The sequence below is a fragment of the Solanum verrucosum genome, unplaced genomic scaffold (assembly GCF_900185275.1).
Source record: "Solanum verrucosum unplaced genomic scaffold, falcon-dt-bn FXZP01000261.1, whole genome shotgun sequence".
NCBI lineage: Eukaryota > Viridiplantae > Streptophyta > Magnoliopsida > Solanales > Solanaceae > Solanum > Solanum verrucosum.
In genome coordinates, this window is record NW_026019969.1 from 15,924,823 (window position 1) to 15,942,890 (window position 18,068).

Consider the following 18,068-nt stretch of genomic DNA (forward strand, 5'->3'; position numbering starts at 1 on the left):
TAACTATAGTGACACTTCAATTTCACTATGGGGGCTGTTTTGTATCTAATCCTACTTTAAGGTATGTCAATGGAATCACTAGTGTTGAAAAGATTAATATAGATGTAGATGAGTTGCATATTATGTTGTTTCATAAAAAAGCAATGAAATTAAGTGTTGAAAATGTTGAGACATTTGGATGTAGAGTCAACAAGAAGGGTACTTTTTACATGTTAAATACTGATTCTGATGTTTTAAACTTTCTTAATGGTTTGAAAGGTGCTGATTTTGTTGATGTATATATTGTACATCCCATTAGTATACCTTTAGTTGTAGATGAGATACTTGTATTGCCTAACACTAATGCTGATGTGTCCTCATCTCCACAACAAGATAATGCTGATGTGTCCTCCTCCCCACACAAAAATAGGGTTGATCTGTCATCCTCCCCACAAATAGATATGGCTGATGTGTCTTCATCTCAACCATTTGATGAAAATGAAAATAGGGATTTAAACCAAAATCAACCCCCTTTAGTTGAAGAGCAGTCCCCTTTAGTTTGATGAACAAGCCCCTGCCCCTAGAGTTCAAGAACATTCTGATTCTGATTCACTTTATGATATTGATGAAACTATTGATGATTTGAGTGATTTGGATGAAGAGTTGCTTCAAGCTAGACAGTCTAATATTCAAGAACAAGTTAAAGAAAAGACTGCTAGAGTAAATCTAGATGAGATACCATCTGGTCCTGTAGGTATAGATGCTAGTTTTGAAGACATTTATAAAGAGAAGAGGGGGAGATTTGAAGGCAATTTGGGTGGTGATGACCCTTATTTTGATAGCTCAGATCCTGGTAGTGACATTAATGAAGATGAAGGGGATCCTGTTGAGATGATGAAGTGGTAGATCCAACACCTAGGAAGGAAAGTACAAAGATCTACTTTGATCCAACTGCTAAAAATGTTTTATTTCAATTGTATATGGTATTTTTAAATCACATTGAGTTCAGGGAGGCACTGCAAACTTACTCTATTCAGAAGGGTGTTAATATTAAGTTGAAACCTAATGAGAAGGAAAGGATAAGGGCAAAGTGTAATAAAAAAGGTTGTCCTTGGCATATTCTTGGAAGTATTGATGGTAACACTGGAAATTTCAGTGTTAAAACATATTTTCCTGTTCATAAGTGTTTTAAAAGAACAAGAAACAAACTGTGTACCCCCATTTGGATTAGTAAACATTACAAGGAGAGGATTATTAGTGAACCTACCATCAAACTACATACTACATCAGATTCAGTCTTTGATACAAAAGCAATATGGTTTGTATGTTAGTAAGACAAGTTGTAGAAAGGCAAAACTGAGAGTTATGAATGAACATATGAGAGATTTCAGAGAGGAGTTTGCTAGGTTGTATGATTATGCTGAGCAATTAAAGACCACAAATCCTGGAACTACTGTATCTATTGGGACATCCAAGAACACAATTCCAGGAAAAGAGGTGTTTATGAGCATCTATATTTGTCTTGGTTTCTTAAAAATTGGATGGAAATAAGAGTGTAGAAGGATTATTGGTTTAGATGGTGCATTTCTTAAAAGTGTATGTAAAGGTGAACTGTTATCTTGCATTTCCAAAGATGGAAATAATCAGATGTACCTTATAGCATGGGCAGTAGTTGATAAAGAAACCAAGGACACATGGTCTTGGTTTCTCAAGTGCATCAAACATGATTTGGAGCTTACAGAAGGTGAAGGACTAACAGTGATGTCTGATATGCAAAAGGTATTACTATATTATTTGTTAAATTTATTTCTTCATTTTTGGAGTAATTAATATTTAACATTGTTGTATGTCAAATGTTCTTTGTTCGACATGGTCTTCATTTTGCACTTATTGATGTATTGCCAAATGCTGAAATTAGATGGTGTGCTAGGCATATATGGGCAAACTGGAAGAAAGACTGGAGGGGTGAAGAAAGGAGAAGAAAATTCTGGCAGGTTGCTAGGGCATCATTTGAGGTACTTTTACAGTCCAAACTTGATGACTTGAGTTAGTTAGGAGTAGGCATGGTAGAAGCTTTGTTAAAGTATAACAAAGAAGCATGGTGTATGGCATATTTTAAAGAATATAGTGTGATGTGGTTGAGAACAACATGTGTGAGACTTTCAACAGTTGGATTTTAGGTGCTAGGTTCAAATCAATAATCACTATGCTAGAGGAAATAAGAGTCAAAGTTATGGAAAGAATGAATCACATGAGAGAATTTTCAGAAAAATGGATTACTGAGGTAGCACCAATGGCAATGGATATTCTTAGAAAAAATGCTGAAATTGCAGATAATTGTAAGGTAAAGTTTAATGGTGATCTTGGCTTTGAGATTCATGATCCACCATATAAACATGTTATTGACCTAAAAAAAAATGTGTGTAGTTGTAGGTCATGGCAATTAAAGGGAATTCCTTGTGGCCATGCACTTACAACAATTCATTATAAGGATTGGGTTGTTGATACATTTGTTGATCACTGGTATAAGAAGGAAATATACCTGAAAGCATATACTAGGTTTATTCAACCTATGACAAACATAAAGATGTGGCCAAAAAGTGATAGACCAGCCATTGAACCACCTGAAATTACAGCTATGCCAGGAAGACCAGGTAAAAATAGAAGAAAAGATAGTGATGAACCAGTTAAGAAAAAGTTTGGAAAGGCTACAAGGAAGGGGAGAAAAATGAAATGTTCTATGTGTAAGACTTTCGGACATAACAAGAAAGGATGTCCAACTCTGGTAAGTTGTGCTTTAATGTCTCTTTGTTACTGAATTTTACTCTTGTTATACTTTTGACTTTAAAATATGTTTGTAGAAAAATGTTGCTGCTGGAACAAGTGCTGCAACTTCAAATGTTGTTGCTGGAACAAGTGTTGCAAGTGCTGCAACTGCTGGAAGCCAGTCAAGTGTAAATGCAGGTCCAAGTGCAGGTTGCACTCCAAGTGCAGGTCCAAGTGCATGTCCAAGTGCAGGTTGCACTGCAAGTGCATGTCCAAGCGCAGGTTGCACTCCAAGTGCAGGTCCAAGTGCAGGTTGCACTCTAAGTGCAGGTCTAATTAGTGCTACAAAGCCTACAAATGATTTATCAAGTGGTGTGAGGCCTGCAACTGCCTTGGCATCTGGTGGAAGGCCTACCAGTGCTACATCAAGTGATGTGAGACAATTAAGTACTCAACAATCAACTTCGCCAAAAAAGAAAGACTAGCACAACTTTGAGAGGTGGTGCAACTCTTGCATATAAGAAACCAAGACCAAAAAAAGCAAAGACAACTGGTTATGGTCTCTTATTTGGATCAGGTGGCAGTGTAACTGCGAGGGTATGTATTTTATCATTTAAACACATTAAATTACTTTAATTGATATTAGTTCATCTTTAAGTTAAGATTTTTGTTGTTCTCTCAGTCTGGAAATACTGATAGGGTATTACATAGTGCTACATTGTCAAGTTCAACTCCTGCCAATATTGATCTTGGTTACAAACCCAATGGACTAAGGTGGAAGAGAAGAGCTGCAATTACTTAAAGGCAGCTACGGGAGGAGAGTTACAGAAGCACTCAAGGCACACATTAGATTTCACTTGATTTAGCTTAATGACTTGATCCCAACTAACTTTATTTTGATTAATAACTTGATCCCAATTGTTTTGGTTATGCTATTAGGAAGATTTTGTTTTTGTATATAAATGGCGCCTACATGAATTTGTGTTATGTTGCTATTAGGAAGACTTTGTTTTTCTGTATGAATTTGTGTTTAAATGAAGTTGCTATTTAGATTTCTGAAGCAATTGCAGTCCATTTCATTATCAAATAACACCTAGTACAAATTAATATATCTTAAAAAAAAACGGCTACAAACCAAATAACAACAATCACAATAACAGTGATATCAATACTAGTGTTTGATCCTTGTCTTCCTTGCCTTGCTTGTTTTCCTTGGCTTGCTTGTCTTCCTTGCCCTGAACTCGTTGATGGATTCTTAATGTTGTATTGTTCTTGGCATGTTGAATCATTTGCATCAGCCCATCGGAAGAATCCACACCCATTACCGGATGAATATTTTTGGCAACCCCAAAACATTCTTCCAGGATTAGTTGGTGTTCTTGATGTCTTTAGTTCAGCATATATTCCACAGTAGCAACATCGAACCGTCATTGTGAAGACCAACAAAATCAAACCAACAAAAATACAATAGAACCACACAAAAAAAAGATGAAACAAAAATACAATAGAATCACACACAAAAAAAGGATGAGTAGATCGAAGGAAAAAATAAAGGCACCAAAAATAAAAGAGAAAAAAATTTGAAGAGACAAAATTGAGAAAAAAAGGAGAAAAAAGCTCAAATTTGTCCAACAATGGTGTTTGAGTGAAAATAAAGAAGAAGAGATGGCCTTTAAAGGTCAAAATCTGACTGTTAGTGCCTTTTTAAGGCGTCTCACGCTCTTACCTTATGTGTATCACACGCTCCTTGTGGAGTCTTTCCACATAGGATGCCACATCAAAAAAAGTATTTAAAATGTTGGGTTTGGATGGGTTCAGGGGTCCAGATGACAAAAGGGTTAGTAGAAGGGTTCACAATACAAACAGATACAAGTACAAGGGTCCACCAGACCATTTTGCCTATATTATATGGAGAACTTAAGGACAATCTTGGAAGGAGATTGAAGGAAAATGAGTGACATAGAAATTTCTATATAAAAGATATTTCATTTTCTTCAATTTCACTTAGCTTTTGTATTGATTATGGGAATCATTAAAATTGTCCAAACTTTCCCTATCGATTTTAGTCAAAGTACCCAAAATCCGTTGACCAAATCGAACCCGAATCCCACACCCATACCCATGTCGTGTCGACACGGGTGCGGTACCAAAAGTGAAGAGTCCGAGCATTTTAGGATAAAAATGCTGCCAAAGACATGCCAACAGAATTGTAAAATACCTTTTATTCATCCACTTCAAAGAAAAAATGAATATATATATATACACAACACAAAGGTTCCAATGAGATATATCCATAACTGAATATGCAGTGTCGAATCATCAACTTCCACACAAGTCAATCAAATTTTGAGTTATACCTGTAAATCAAGAACACTTAAAACTCAATTGTCACTAAAATCACAAATTTAACTTCACACTTTTAGGCTTTAACTATATCAGACTGCAATATTGTCATTGGTGAAAAAATAAACAATTCTTGACAAAAACTAAAATCATATGAAAGTAGTCATTAACACTAACAAGTCTAAAAACAGTAAATTGATGGATCCAAAGTAGAAAGGATAGTACCTTTAGAGGAATGAATTCGATTAGAGAAAGGAAACTCAAAAGTGGTCGAGCCAGTCACTATATATTCAAAACTCAAGAGGTATAGAAAAAGTATTTTCTTAACCATTTTAAATTGGAGTTACTCAGCAGTAATAAAGATTTCTCTTCTCAAAAAAAGGACAAACAAGTTTGGTTTGTGAATCTTTATAGTTGGACAAGAGGGTGCAAAAACAACATAAAAAAATCAAACTGCCTTTCAATATAAACCTAAAAATCGTTAAAAAAGTTGTCTTTGTAAAAGTTTTGTCAAATTCGTTAATAATATCTTCAAGAAAGTTTCGATCTTCGTTTTTGTTCTCAAAATTTATTGTAGAAGAAATAGAGTAGTGGTAGACTGGTAGTAAGCCAAAAGGGGGGGGGGAGAATAAATAATGACTAAAGAAAAAAAGAATTTTAAAGATTAATATAGTGGAATAGCAAAGAGACAAAGAAGACAAAAAGGGAACAACTAAGCTTGACCTTTACAGATTCTAAATGGATCCCAATTGTGTCCCTCAAATTATACTATTTTCCATTAGTCCAACTTCATAGTGATTTAGTTCTAAGCTAAAAATTCTTCTTTTTATGAGTTTGGGAGAAGTCAATTGAGTTAATAAAGTACAGTCTTTGATCAAGATGAGTGCAAAACTATAGAAGGTAAAGGTACAACCTTTAACCAAACATTAATTGTGTACATAACTTGCTTCTTCTATTTCTTATTATTTTGCCGTGAATTCCACATCGACTTGAGCTTGAGATCTCTAGGTTCGATTCATCAATGTCGGTATCTCAGTCACAAATTAATGTTGTCCTCAAAATACCTCATAGTTTTTAGTCAACTATATCCTTATGGATCTAAATATATTTGGCTAACTACGACGGAATAGAGTCATTCTAAGTAGAATCCATTCTTACGATATGTCAAATAGAGGGGATCAGTCATGTAATAGAACCAACGAAAGTTTCACTATGAAAAATTCCAAGAACATGAAATGAATAAAATTAACTTACTTAGAAAAAGTGCATTTGAAATCCCACTTGAAGAAACAAGAATCTCCTTCCCAATTTATCAACATATATAGTAGTAAATAGAAACTACAATGGCAATGATATTGACTCCACCAGTGATAACAATAGACAAAGCTGAAGTATCAGCACCAAAACCAATAGCCTTAAACAACACTGATTCATAGAAAACATAATCACATTGATTCTAGTAAGTTGCTAGAAAAATGGAATCATAATTGCCATGGTGAGATGTGGCGTATATTTCTTTTGCAACAAATTCCTCCAAGGGTGTTCTATTTTCCTAGAGATTTCATTTGCCACAACTAAATCATTGAACTCTTCATCTATATCTTCAATTCCCCTGATTCTCTTCAGCTTAAACTTGGCTTTGTTGTGATTACCACGTTCTATCATGGAATTTAGGTCTCGGGGAGGAATAATGAGCCTACTGTGATGATTAATACAGGTACCATGGTACCTCCTAAGCTCAATCTCACCCCCCATGAATCTTGGCAAAGAAATAGAGACATGGGCTCCAAGTATACCAATTATGATGGACAGTTGAAAACCAATGTTGAGTGCTCCTATGTACTTTTATGGAGCCATTACAGATAGTTATAGTGGAACAAACTCCAATTCAATGAAACAAAAACAATGTTAATCACCATGCAACAAAGATATCAAGCTTAACTGAAACTAAAAGAAGAAAACGACAAATAATTAGTCCTCTATTTCAATTTTTTAGTGTCTTATTGTCATCGTTTTTGCTCTGATTAAAAGAGAATGTCTCTTTCTTTCTACATAGGATGACTCTCTAATTTTAACATTCTACCTAACATGTTTAATACGTCAAGATTAAGATAGTATTTTGATACATTATACACATCTTTAATTTAAGATGTATGTTCAACTGTAACAGTTTGTTAGACTTGTAGTATGCATATCACAAATTTATTGTTATAAAAATCAGTACTTCTCAAACTTGGCCAAATAAGACAATTGAGGCATTTGAACAATATGTTGAACCAAAATTTAGATTTTTTGTTGCTTAAATAAAAATAAGCACAAAATGCACTCAGAAGTTAATCCAGCTAACATCTTTCTTACAAACTCTTCATCTGACATCCAAAATTGTTTCTCCTTTATGAAATAACATCTTACTATTTCAGAAAAATGCACACAAAGAAATAATTACAGAAAAGGGTCTAGCCGTTAATTACCTCTAACGCGGGTGGCGTTGGATACTTGAGAAAATCTGAATCTTCTTGTTTCTAAACTTCCTACACATCTTCAAAGTTGTAGAATTAATTGAATTAGGTTTACTAAAACAGAAAACTAAGGAGCAAAGATTCTGCAAGGTCTTTTTGCGCATTACTGGTGGAATATATCAATTTTTTCCAGAACTATTTGTCTTTTTCTCTTAACTTTTTACAAGTCGAATGTATGTACCACCTAGTAAAGAAAACTTGAATCTTCGATATAGGGATGAATTTTTTGCTGATTAATTCGAGTGGGTGTTTCAAAGTATGGTTGATAAGCTATTTGAGAAGCTTCTCCTGAATTTTGAAAGCTAATCAAATGATTTGGTTTGGAAAAATAGGGGAGACTGAAAGGGATGGTTAAAGAAAATTGGAGAATCATCGAGAAGCAGAGTAATTGAAGAAAGAACATGTGAAAAATACGAAAATACCCTTGGTTTTGTTCTAAATAACAAAGAATAGACCTATGTCCAACTTTGGCTACACAATGTACAATCAAACTATGTTGTGGTCGTCCTGCTCTTCATCTTTCTATAACAAAATACTAGATAACTGAAGGCCCGTATACGGGCCCAATATAATCACTTACAAATTTAATATCAATTCTTCATAGAGAAATTTTAAGTGTTTACTATTATTTTTTTATTAGTTTTAAAGAATAAATTTGTTGACAAAAATATTAAATCGAATTTGATCAATATTTTTTTCCCCAATCAAACTCTTTGCATAAATAAAATAATGTAATAACATAGATTAATTCAAAAACAAATTTCAGGTATTGTCGGTATTAATTTTGGGAATATTTGTTATTTTGGTAATACTCATGATATAAAATAAATTTTCTTTTTACTATTGCATACTGATATAAATTTATAGATTTTAAAAATAATTTATTTTTATATTAAATTGTTATATGTTATTTTCTTAAATGCCTATATTTTTAATTTACTGTTCACAAGTAAAAATTAGAATTAAGAAGCGCATCTCATTATTACATGAAGTTCAACGTGTAATTTATCTTAAATAATAACAGAAAAATGATTAGTAATTAGTATGACACACTATTTTCTTTATATTCTTTTCTCGTGTAGAATGATATAGAGTTAATAGTTTTTTCTAGAATTCATATCAAATTTATATTTTCTTTGTCTTAATTTCTCTTATGCTCAACTGACGATGCTCCCTGGTAGAATTTGAGATCAAGGCGAGGTTGATACATGAGCACTTGCAAGAGAGTGAGCTACAAATCAAAAATGTATATAAGCTATATTATAAAGTCATACTCGGCAGTCATACACAACAGTCATAAGATGATATTCATTTGCTGAAATAGCTCATAGATTTTAGTGGTAGTTCGATTTGGTATTTGCTTAGCCCATACTACAAAGTGACATCCTGATAGAGGAGTTTATGAATTCATTGTCAGATGAAAATCAGAATTGCTTCAATTTTCATTTGTACTACAATAAAACACATGTACATTAAGGCCTATGCGCAGAAGTGTAATAAAATTTTGAAAAATAACATAAATGTACTGAAATATTCAAAATTACTAAAAGTTCAAAAACTTTTCAAAATAGAAGTACCTCCATGACCGAAGCGAGAACTTATGAATGACTTGTTTTCACATTAGCTTCTCTAGTTCTTTCTTCCAACTCTTTCCTCTCCGATAATAGTCAAAACTATGAATTTGTATCATTGTGCTACAAGATACAAGATATTTCTTTAGCTTATGCCTTCTCTTATCAATAGTAATTATTCTTGCAGCACAAATATATACTCAAGCACATATTATATATTCAAAGTAAACATAAAAAGCTTAACGGAGGTAAAGCACTCACCTTGAAACCTTGTTCATCTACTTTCTTGTAATTGTAGGCATAATAGACAAGCTGACATTTTCTTACTGTCTCTACAATGCAACGACTCTTTGGTAGACAAAATCTTCCAATTAAGGAAACTTCAATTGGCCAAACAAAATTGTCCTGGAAAATTGTCCTGTTCTTCTCCACAACTAAGTGCCTTCACGATCAAATAAAAATATTTTCAATCAAAATAACGTACACTCCTCGAGAACTCAAAATTTACACTATCACAATTCATAGTGAGTATTCACTGAACTGTCTTCCTTTTCCAATAAATTTGTCCAAAATTCAAATACCCATAAACAAAAAAAATATATTGGCATTTTAGTAGTTGTGACAATCTTAGGTGATGAAATAGTGAAAGAAGAAAATTTTAATTAATATAGCCCTTCCTTTTTCAATCTGCTTTGAATTTTTTATTTTTTTATTAAGTCGATGTTCTATCAAAATCAACCTCTCTACTACAATCTATAGCTTATATTTGGTAGAACTATAGTGCAAGAAAAAGGCTCTGATTGTCAAATGTATCACCAAAAGATGAGGACTTAAAATAACAAAAGAATCACATGTTCCAAACTATCAAATTATTTAGTACGCCAAACATTGATCGATGCCGGATCTCTTAATTTCTTTAGTTGGCATGGTGATAAAATATAAATGAAATTGGTCCTTCATGCAAGCTGGAAGAGAAGACGACAAATAGAAGAAGAGATCCAAAGAAGAATTAGAGAAGTTGTGTCGGAGAGTAACAAGTTCCAAATGATGTTTTAAGATAATCAAGTAAGGAAATTTATCTCTTGTGGTGGCCACCAGTAATGACATGTCCCATGCTCAAAAAAACTTTAGATTAAGCTAGCATTTGATCAAAATTTTATCTTCAATTTTAGAGGCACAGTTAATAAAAACTTATCACACAAAACAACAGAAAAAGGATATGTCTACTACATACCAATTGTTTGCTTGGTACTATCATGTGATGTATTTACTTCTTCAAAGGTTTGAAAATCTTACAAACGTCTTCAAACGTGTCATTTGAAAGCCGACAATCTTAACATTCTTGAAATTGGATAATAGTGTTTGGAATTCAACTCGGCAAAATGATATTATCTACTTTGGTGAAATATCTTAGCTCAAGCTGGCAAGGGGTTCGTAGAACTCGAATTTGATGTGTATGTTGAGTGACTCTAAAAGAGGCGAGGTTCGCAAAAGGCTGACTACTCCATACATACTATACTTTGTTACATGCATTTATAGAGTTAGACATTTGCGTCTCAATTCTGAAAGCATCACCCCGTCAAGTTTTTGATAACTTAGAATGGAGATGTTGAAGTTATGAACTATATTTGTATGTATAGTTCACTGAGCAAAAAAGAAAAATCTCAATCTTTTGTAGGAAACTTTCATGACCTCCACACATCAACAAGTATAAGTGTATATTATTTAGTACGTATTAATTAAGTTGCTTGTAAAGTTTTAAAATAGTAAGGTCAAGATCCAAAATTATGTATTTAGAGTTCTTTACACACCCATGGATATAAAAATCATTTATATGCAACCATAAGAAACGTAAAAGAGAGAGGAGTTAGGATGAGAAAATTGTACCAATATCTTAATACATGAATCATCGATCGATGTTCAATTAAGGAAAACTAATCACCCTGATGACAGTATACTTATGCTATTATTAGGTTCTTAAAAGAACATTAAAATTTATTATATTTGGAAAATATAAACAGAATTGAAAGATTCATTGAGTTGATTGACCTTACCTTTTGCCTCTTAGGATTTTTTTCTTCAAACCTTCAACTCAATTCTTTGATAGTCTTGTGCTGAATTTTGAAGTTGAGAGTAGAAAATGAATGCTAGAGAATAAAATAATTGTCCTCCAAACCTTAACTCCAATCATGAATCAAATGAGTTAGAGATCTACAATAGGCATAGAAACTCTCAATGAACTTAAGAATGAGTCGACATAAAAATTAGTTCAAGAACTCAAGTATTAACACAGTATACCTCCACAAATAAGTGCAAATGATGAAAATAGAAAAACTTGACAGGAGATGGAAACGAAAAGTGATTTTTTTTGTGGCTGAAAAAAAAAGAGCAATCAGATTGGACATGAACATCAACACACATAATTTAGAATTTGAAAAGAATTCTAAAACAAGTGAAATTACAATCATAATATGTTTTCACTAAGAGTTCAATTCAACCCGAGCAACCATGAAATTCAGCTCCAAAATTGAAAAATTCAAAGAGAACTTAAAAAGACGGAATAAATAATTAAAAAAATGCAGAAAATGATAGGAAAAAATCAAACAGAACGTTTAGTGAACGAAATTAAGAGGAGAATATCCGACTTGTAAGAAGTTGAACGTATGAAGAAAAGTGAGTATTTTTTGATATTCTGAACAAATAAAGCAAGAAGAAGCGGCTACATATGGATGTTTCTATATTTTTCATTTTATTACTAAATCTTGAATTGGGCAAACCTGAACTTTGAATAAAGAATAAAGTTTTTTGAGATGAACCGAAGTAAAAAACAAATGAAGAATTGGGCAAACATGAAGTGTAATCCGTTGTGAAGAGTAAGAGACCATTTTTGAGAGTTGGGCTTGAGGTTGAGAGTAAGAAAAGAGAGAACAGAGGTATGGATGTTTCTAGTCTAGTCAAGATATGTCCTTGTCTGGGTTGCTCAGTAAAAAAAATTTCAATAGTGTGAAATTACTACTCTACCCTTGATCGTCACATCTTCACATTTCTATATAATAGAAAAAATATATATATATGTTGGACTTTCGTAGCTTATCTATACCGTTCTTAAGTTATATATAATAGTTAGTTTATTTGCGTGATTTCAGTACAAGATTTTTACGTTCTTAGTTGATTATAGTGGGTGTTACTTTGTGTTGTAACGAAACTAAATTGATGCAGTAGAATGTAGATTCATTGAAAAAGAGTAGACACAATGATAGAGACAGGGACTGTTGGAAACAGTTCCTTAATTAGATGTACAAGAGTGATTGTAACTTTGAATTACTTGGGTTAAGAAGAGATTGAAAAAAAAAAAAAACATACAAGAGGTACGATATGATTTCTAACTCCCTTAAAAAATGAGTATTCCACTTGGTTCAATTCGATCAAACAAATAAAGTATATATGAATCCTAATAAATTTATGCCATCATACCATAGTGGAAAATAAATCAAATATTAGATCTCAATTGTCTTACAACTTACAAAAAAAAGAATATCCCCACGAATGATAAAAATAATATTTGAAAATATTTCTGAGTTAAAGTAACTTTATTAGAGTATTTTATTTATGCAAAATATTTAGTTGAGACAAACAAAATGTTTGGTCAAAATGCTATATAATATTCTTGTAAATATTTTTTTAAAAGAAAATAAGCAAAATAGTAATGAAAACTTAATTTTCTCTATATGCAAATAATTAATCTAAAATTTGTAATCAGTCGTATTGGACCCGCCGACGAGTAAAATTCATGCTTAAGGGTTTACATGTATTCCCTCTGTCCCTATATCTCGTTCATTTTTCATTTTTAGTTGTTTCTAATTACTTGTCCATTTTGACAAATGAAGAAATGATAATTCTTTTTACCTATTATACCCTCAATTAATTACTTTGAAAAAGGTAGAATTTTTTGAAATCTTAAGTTTTTAATTCATCTACTTCATAATTAATAGGGGTAAAATAGTAAACTCACTATATCAATCATTGTTTTCTTAATAGTTGTGTCAATTCAAAAGTGAACAAGTAATTAGGGACAGAGGGAGTACATTGCTACTAGTAAAATTACCTGCTCCTCGCGTGAGAATTTAATATCACATAATTTATAAAATAATACTTAAAACATATCAGTCATTAAAACTAAAACACTATATTATCTTACATAAAAGATTACATAGTAATGAACATTAATAATGTAAAGGAAAATGATAATTATAGCAGATTATCATTTATCCTTCAATCAATCATCTTTCATTTGATTTTATAATTTATCCTTTTGCTTCCAGGAAGTGTTTACTATTTGATATTTTTGGGGAATCAAACGAACATCAACAATATGAGATATTAAATTTTCTAATAAATAAATAATCGTTGGTGCAGGGATAAATAAATTTTAAAAGGCTGAAAAAGGTGAACAAATATTCTAATTCTAACGTATAGAAAGTTTAACCCTAACCTTTGCTTTACATATATCATTTTAAAGTTCTCTATTTAAATGTATCATAAGTAATTATTAAAATGGAAAATTAAAGGGAAAATGTATCATCTTGGACAACAATTCAACTTATTATATATAGGGGTGTTCATGGTTCGGTTTGGATCGGTTATTAGTTAAAATCAAAACCAAACCAATTGAAATCGATTTTTAAATTTCTAAAATCAAACCAAACCAAATAAAAAAAATAACCGTCGTTTGGTTATCGTCAGTTTGGTTAGGTTTTTCCGGTTCGAAAGTACTAAGTTTGTTGAGGACATACGCATCTCAATAGACACAAACACTTAGTACATGAATAATTCACAAATAAGCTATTACACAAACAAAAGGATTCATCCAATGTACCAAGTTTCAGAAACTAAAAAACCCATTATTAATAGCATAAAGTTGGTTTAATATTGTAGAGATCTCAACATCTTATCAATAGATTTTTCAATAAAATTACACCTTGAAATATTGAGAAATTACTTCTAAAAAAACAACCAATAATTCATAGTCAAAACTAATCAATTACCATCTTCTTTAGCTTGAGCTTTAAATAATTTAATGTCGAGTTAGAAAATTTTATAAAGACAGAGAAAGTGTGATCTTTAAAGTAATGAATATTGAGAGATTTAGACTTAAGGTTTTAATAGTTGGGCTAAAATTTAAGTGTCGGGCTTCAGAAAATAGTAAAATTAAAGACTTAAGTTAATTAAAATTTATCAAAATACTTATATTTTATTTATAAATAATTATAAAATTTATACATGTAACTTTTCGGTTCGGTTTGGTTATTTTTGCAATTAATCTTTAGTAAAACCAAACCAAATAATATTGGTTTTTCATAATTTAAAACCAAACCTAACCAAACCAAACCAAATATCAATCTTTTTAATCGATTTTGTTCGGATTGCGGTTCGATTTGGTTTTATAACCATAACCATGAACAACCCTAAATTTATATATACTTGAAAGGGAAAAATATTACACAAAACTATTCAGTTTGTTGGATGTTTTTATAAAACCAACATACTAGAGTGATGAAGTTCAATTTGAAACTACACTTCTATTACAATTCGTTTTAAAGATAAACTTAATTTATTTATTTTTATTTTTTTGGGGGGGGGGGGGGGGGAGGGGGGGACCATTATTTTTGATATTTTAAAGTCATTGGTGCAAGTCGGAATTTTTTTTATATTTTTCGGTCATTTACGAAAAAAAATAAAACTTTGATTTTTTTTTCGAAAACCATTATTTTTGATATTTTAAAGTTATTGGTGCAAGTCGAAATTTTTTTTGAGGTGTTTTTATAAACAAACTTTTAATTATTATTTTTTTGGGTGGGGGGGGGGGGTTGAGGGTGGGGCGGGGGGGAGGTGGGGTGAAAAAATAAAAATTTGAAATTGGAAATAATTTTTAAAATCAAACTTAAATTATTATTTTTTGGGTGGGGGTGGGGGGCGGGTCGAGGGTGGGGTAAAAAAAATTAAAGTTGAAAAATATTTTTTAAAACAAGCTTTAAATTTATTTTTTCAACAAAAACATTGTAATTTGAAGTTGGAGGAAAATTTTGGAAAATGGTTTCCTTAATTTTTGAAGGGACGTCATTTTCCTTAAATTTGAGGAAAATGACTGATTTGGAAAATATTTTCCAAAACATTTTACCCAACCAAAATAAGAAAATTAGAAATGTTTTTCTTTGTACCAAACACACCCTAAGGGTTTACATATACATCGCTATTTTTGTTTCATTAGTAAATAGTAAGTGACTCAAAAAGAACCTTGTATGCTTTTTCTTTGACATGTTTGTTAAGCATTTTGATTATTATAATAACAAGATTTTTCATGAGATTTTGGGTTCGGATATTAAAAATGGAGATTGGTTCAAATAATAACATTGGACAAGCAATTTGATAGATTGACTGACACGACAATATTCAACAACAACACAAAATAACAATAAAACAAAAGAGAAGATCCAACTCAAGGATAAGCCACAATAACAGGTTCAATAGCAGGAATTTGCAGAATAGTGTGCCTACTGAATCCAGCCGCACTCAGAATATGATCCCATTCTTTTGCAGTTCTCTCTTTTCCATTAGTTGTGTGAGCCATCATTATCATATCTAACATGATACCAACATCCTTGAGGCTTTTTCCTTTGTCTATTTTTTCATCAAGAACTGCCTCCACAATTATAACTTTTCCTGAGTCTTTTGGAATAGCCTCCATGCACTTTTTCAAGATTTGAATGCATTCCTCATCACCCCAATCATGTAAGACCGACTAATATTCACCAACCACCCCAAGAAAAAAAAAAAAAAAATCGAAATATGTTATAAGTTAGTTTGATCAGCTTATTATAAGATAAATATTTTAATTAATTTACCCAACTTACCATGAGGAAAACAGCCTGAGCTTTGGGAACAGAATGAAACATATCCCCTTCAACATGTACAACACCATGACAAGGAGGAGCAACAGACGCAACATGAGGGAGATCAAAGTTAATCCCATTTATCCATGGAAATGCCTTTACCAACATACCAAGAGTTGTTCCATTACCTCCACCAACATCCACCAGTGACTCTATCCCTTTGAATATCTCCACACAATTATTGATAATCGCATGCATTGTCACCCTCGCATGACATGCCAGTGCGTCGTTGATCAGCTTGCTATGCTCCGGATTGGTTTTCGCATACTCCCACAAGTCCTTTCCGTGAGCCGCACTAAATGCTCCACTATTTTCTGTCCGAGATATAATATAATTAAATAATTAAAAATTATAAATAAGGTGATCACACAATTCAACAACGTACCATTTGACAAAACGCGGGCACTGAGGTAGTGCCATGGGGCAAGCATAATTGGGCTACTTTCAAGTAAGACAAGTGCAGCCATGCTATTTTCTCCATCTCTTTTCAGCAGACGAGAAACAGGTGTTTGTACATAACCCATTTCGCCATTTTCAATTGGCACCAATTTGAATATTCCCCTGTTTATCAAAAACCTCAGGATCCGATGCAGGGAAGAAGCAGAGCAGCCTAGTGCAGAGGACAATTGGTTTAAGGGAACAGGTTCTTGATGGGTTTCCAAGAAATCAGAAATCCCCAATTCAATAGCACATTTGGCGACAGCCATTTCAGAGAAACCAGATATGCATCTCCATATGTCCGCTTGAACTTGAGACTCTTCATCCTCTCCTACATGGTTTAATCTTGCAAATCCATTTGTTTCTTTCGCCATATATATACCAATGGCTGTACGTGAGAAAGCTAAAAGAGTTTAATTTGCTATTATTATTAAGTGGTGTTAGATAATTAAGTGATTCAGCTATTTATAGAATTACATCTTACACTGGCCAGAAGTTGGAATAGTAAGCACAAAGGTGTATGTCCCCAACCATGCTCGGTTCACATAAACGAATGCTTATTCTATATCATATACTGTAGTGTTATATTTTTAAAAATAATACATAGATGTGTCAACCTACCTTCAAAGTATAATATAAATATATAATACGATGATGATTGGTTGTAACTATGAGTAAAGTTATAAATTTAAATCTATATCTTTTTTTCTTCTTCTAAAATTGGTTAATACCCCTCTAGCTCTATGTGGTTATTGATAAAACTTTTTGACGTTTTAATTGATATATTATTTTATTTTTGCTTTAATCTTTCAAAATATTTCAAGTCTGTCACATTGGAAATTCCTAAAAGAAAATTTAGCACTGTAAATATTTTATATAATTAAACCAAATATGTATTTTAAAAAATAGTAGTGATATAACATATAGTCAATGGATTGAATCGACCTCAATACCTTCAATATAGAATATAACTATAACTATATATATAAGTTTATTTGTATTAATAAGAATTAATTTTAGACCTATAACTTTAAAATTTTAACGGGTTCAATGATAAAAATCTAAAGATAAAATTTATATGTTAAATTCACCTTTTCATAATAATACACTTATCCTCTCAAAGTCTTGAATACGTCTCTATATATTCCAACATTTGAGTTTAATTTCAAGTTCATTGACAGAGAATAGTTGTTTGTAGCCTTGAGTTAACTTTTGACGTGCAAGAAGAATAACAAGCAATGGAAACAAACTTCTATAACCGTTTAATTCCCGATCTTTACACAAATAATAGGTCTGGTGGTCCTTGATTGCTCTTATTAGCAGGTATATATTAATTATGCATATATTATAGGATATATATCCATCAACTATTTTTAAATTAAGTTGGATGAGTTTTTTTTTAATTTTTAATTCTCATATATAACTTAAAATTCCTAATTTGTTTCTGGTGTGCATTACATGTTCAATAATTTATTCTCCATTATCGAGGCAACCTCAGCAAG

The 18,068-nt window shown here is 32.0% G+C and overlaps 1 protein-coding gene and 1 pseudogene across 1 annotated transcript; both read right to left on the bottom strand.

The window, feature by feature from the left end:
• Positions 1-6,342: 6,342 nt before the first annotated feature.
• Positions 6,343-9,190, bottom strand: LOC125815117 (sugar carrier protein C-like; annotated as a pseudogene).
• A 6,484-nt stretch (positions 9,191-15,674) lies between these two features.
• On the bottom strand, positions 15,675-16,940 carry LOC125815844 (acetylserotonin O-methyltransferase-like). Its single transcript, XM_049495401.1, has 3 exons — positions 16,514-16,940; positions 16,090-16,442; positions 15,675-15,977 (listed from the first exon to the last, which is right to left on the bottom strand). Exons 1-3 carry the CDS (start codon positions 16,938-16,940, stop codon positions 15,675-15,677), a joined length of 1,083 nt encoding a protein of 360 aa, XP_049351358.1.
• Positions 16,941-18,068: the final 1,128 nt, after the last annotated feature.

Excerpts from the sequence above, each read along its gene's own strand:
- LOC125815844 (XM_049495401.1), bottom strand. The coding sequence starts at position 16,940 with ATGGCGAAAGAAACAAATGGATTTGCAAGATTAAACCATGTAGGAGAG. Across the intron at positions 16,443-16,513 it reads TGCCCGCGTTTTGTCAAATG|AAAATAGTGGAGCATTTAGT; the intron begins GTACGTTGTTGA and ends TATCTCGGACAG. Across the intron at positions 15,978-16,089 it reads CTCAGGCTGTTTTCCTCATG|TCGGTCTTACATGATTGGGG; the intron begins GTAAGTTGGGTA and ends GGTGAATATTAG.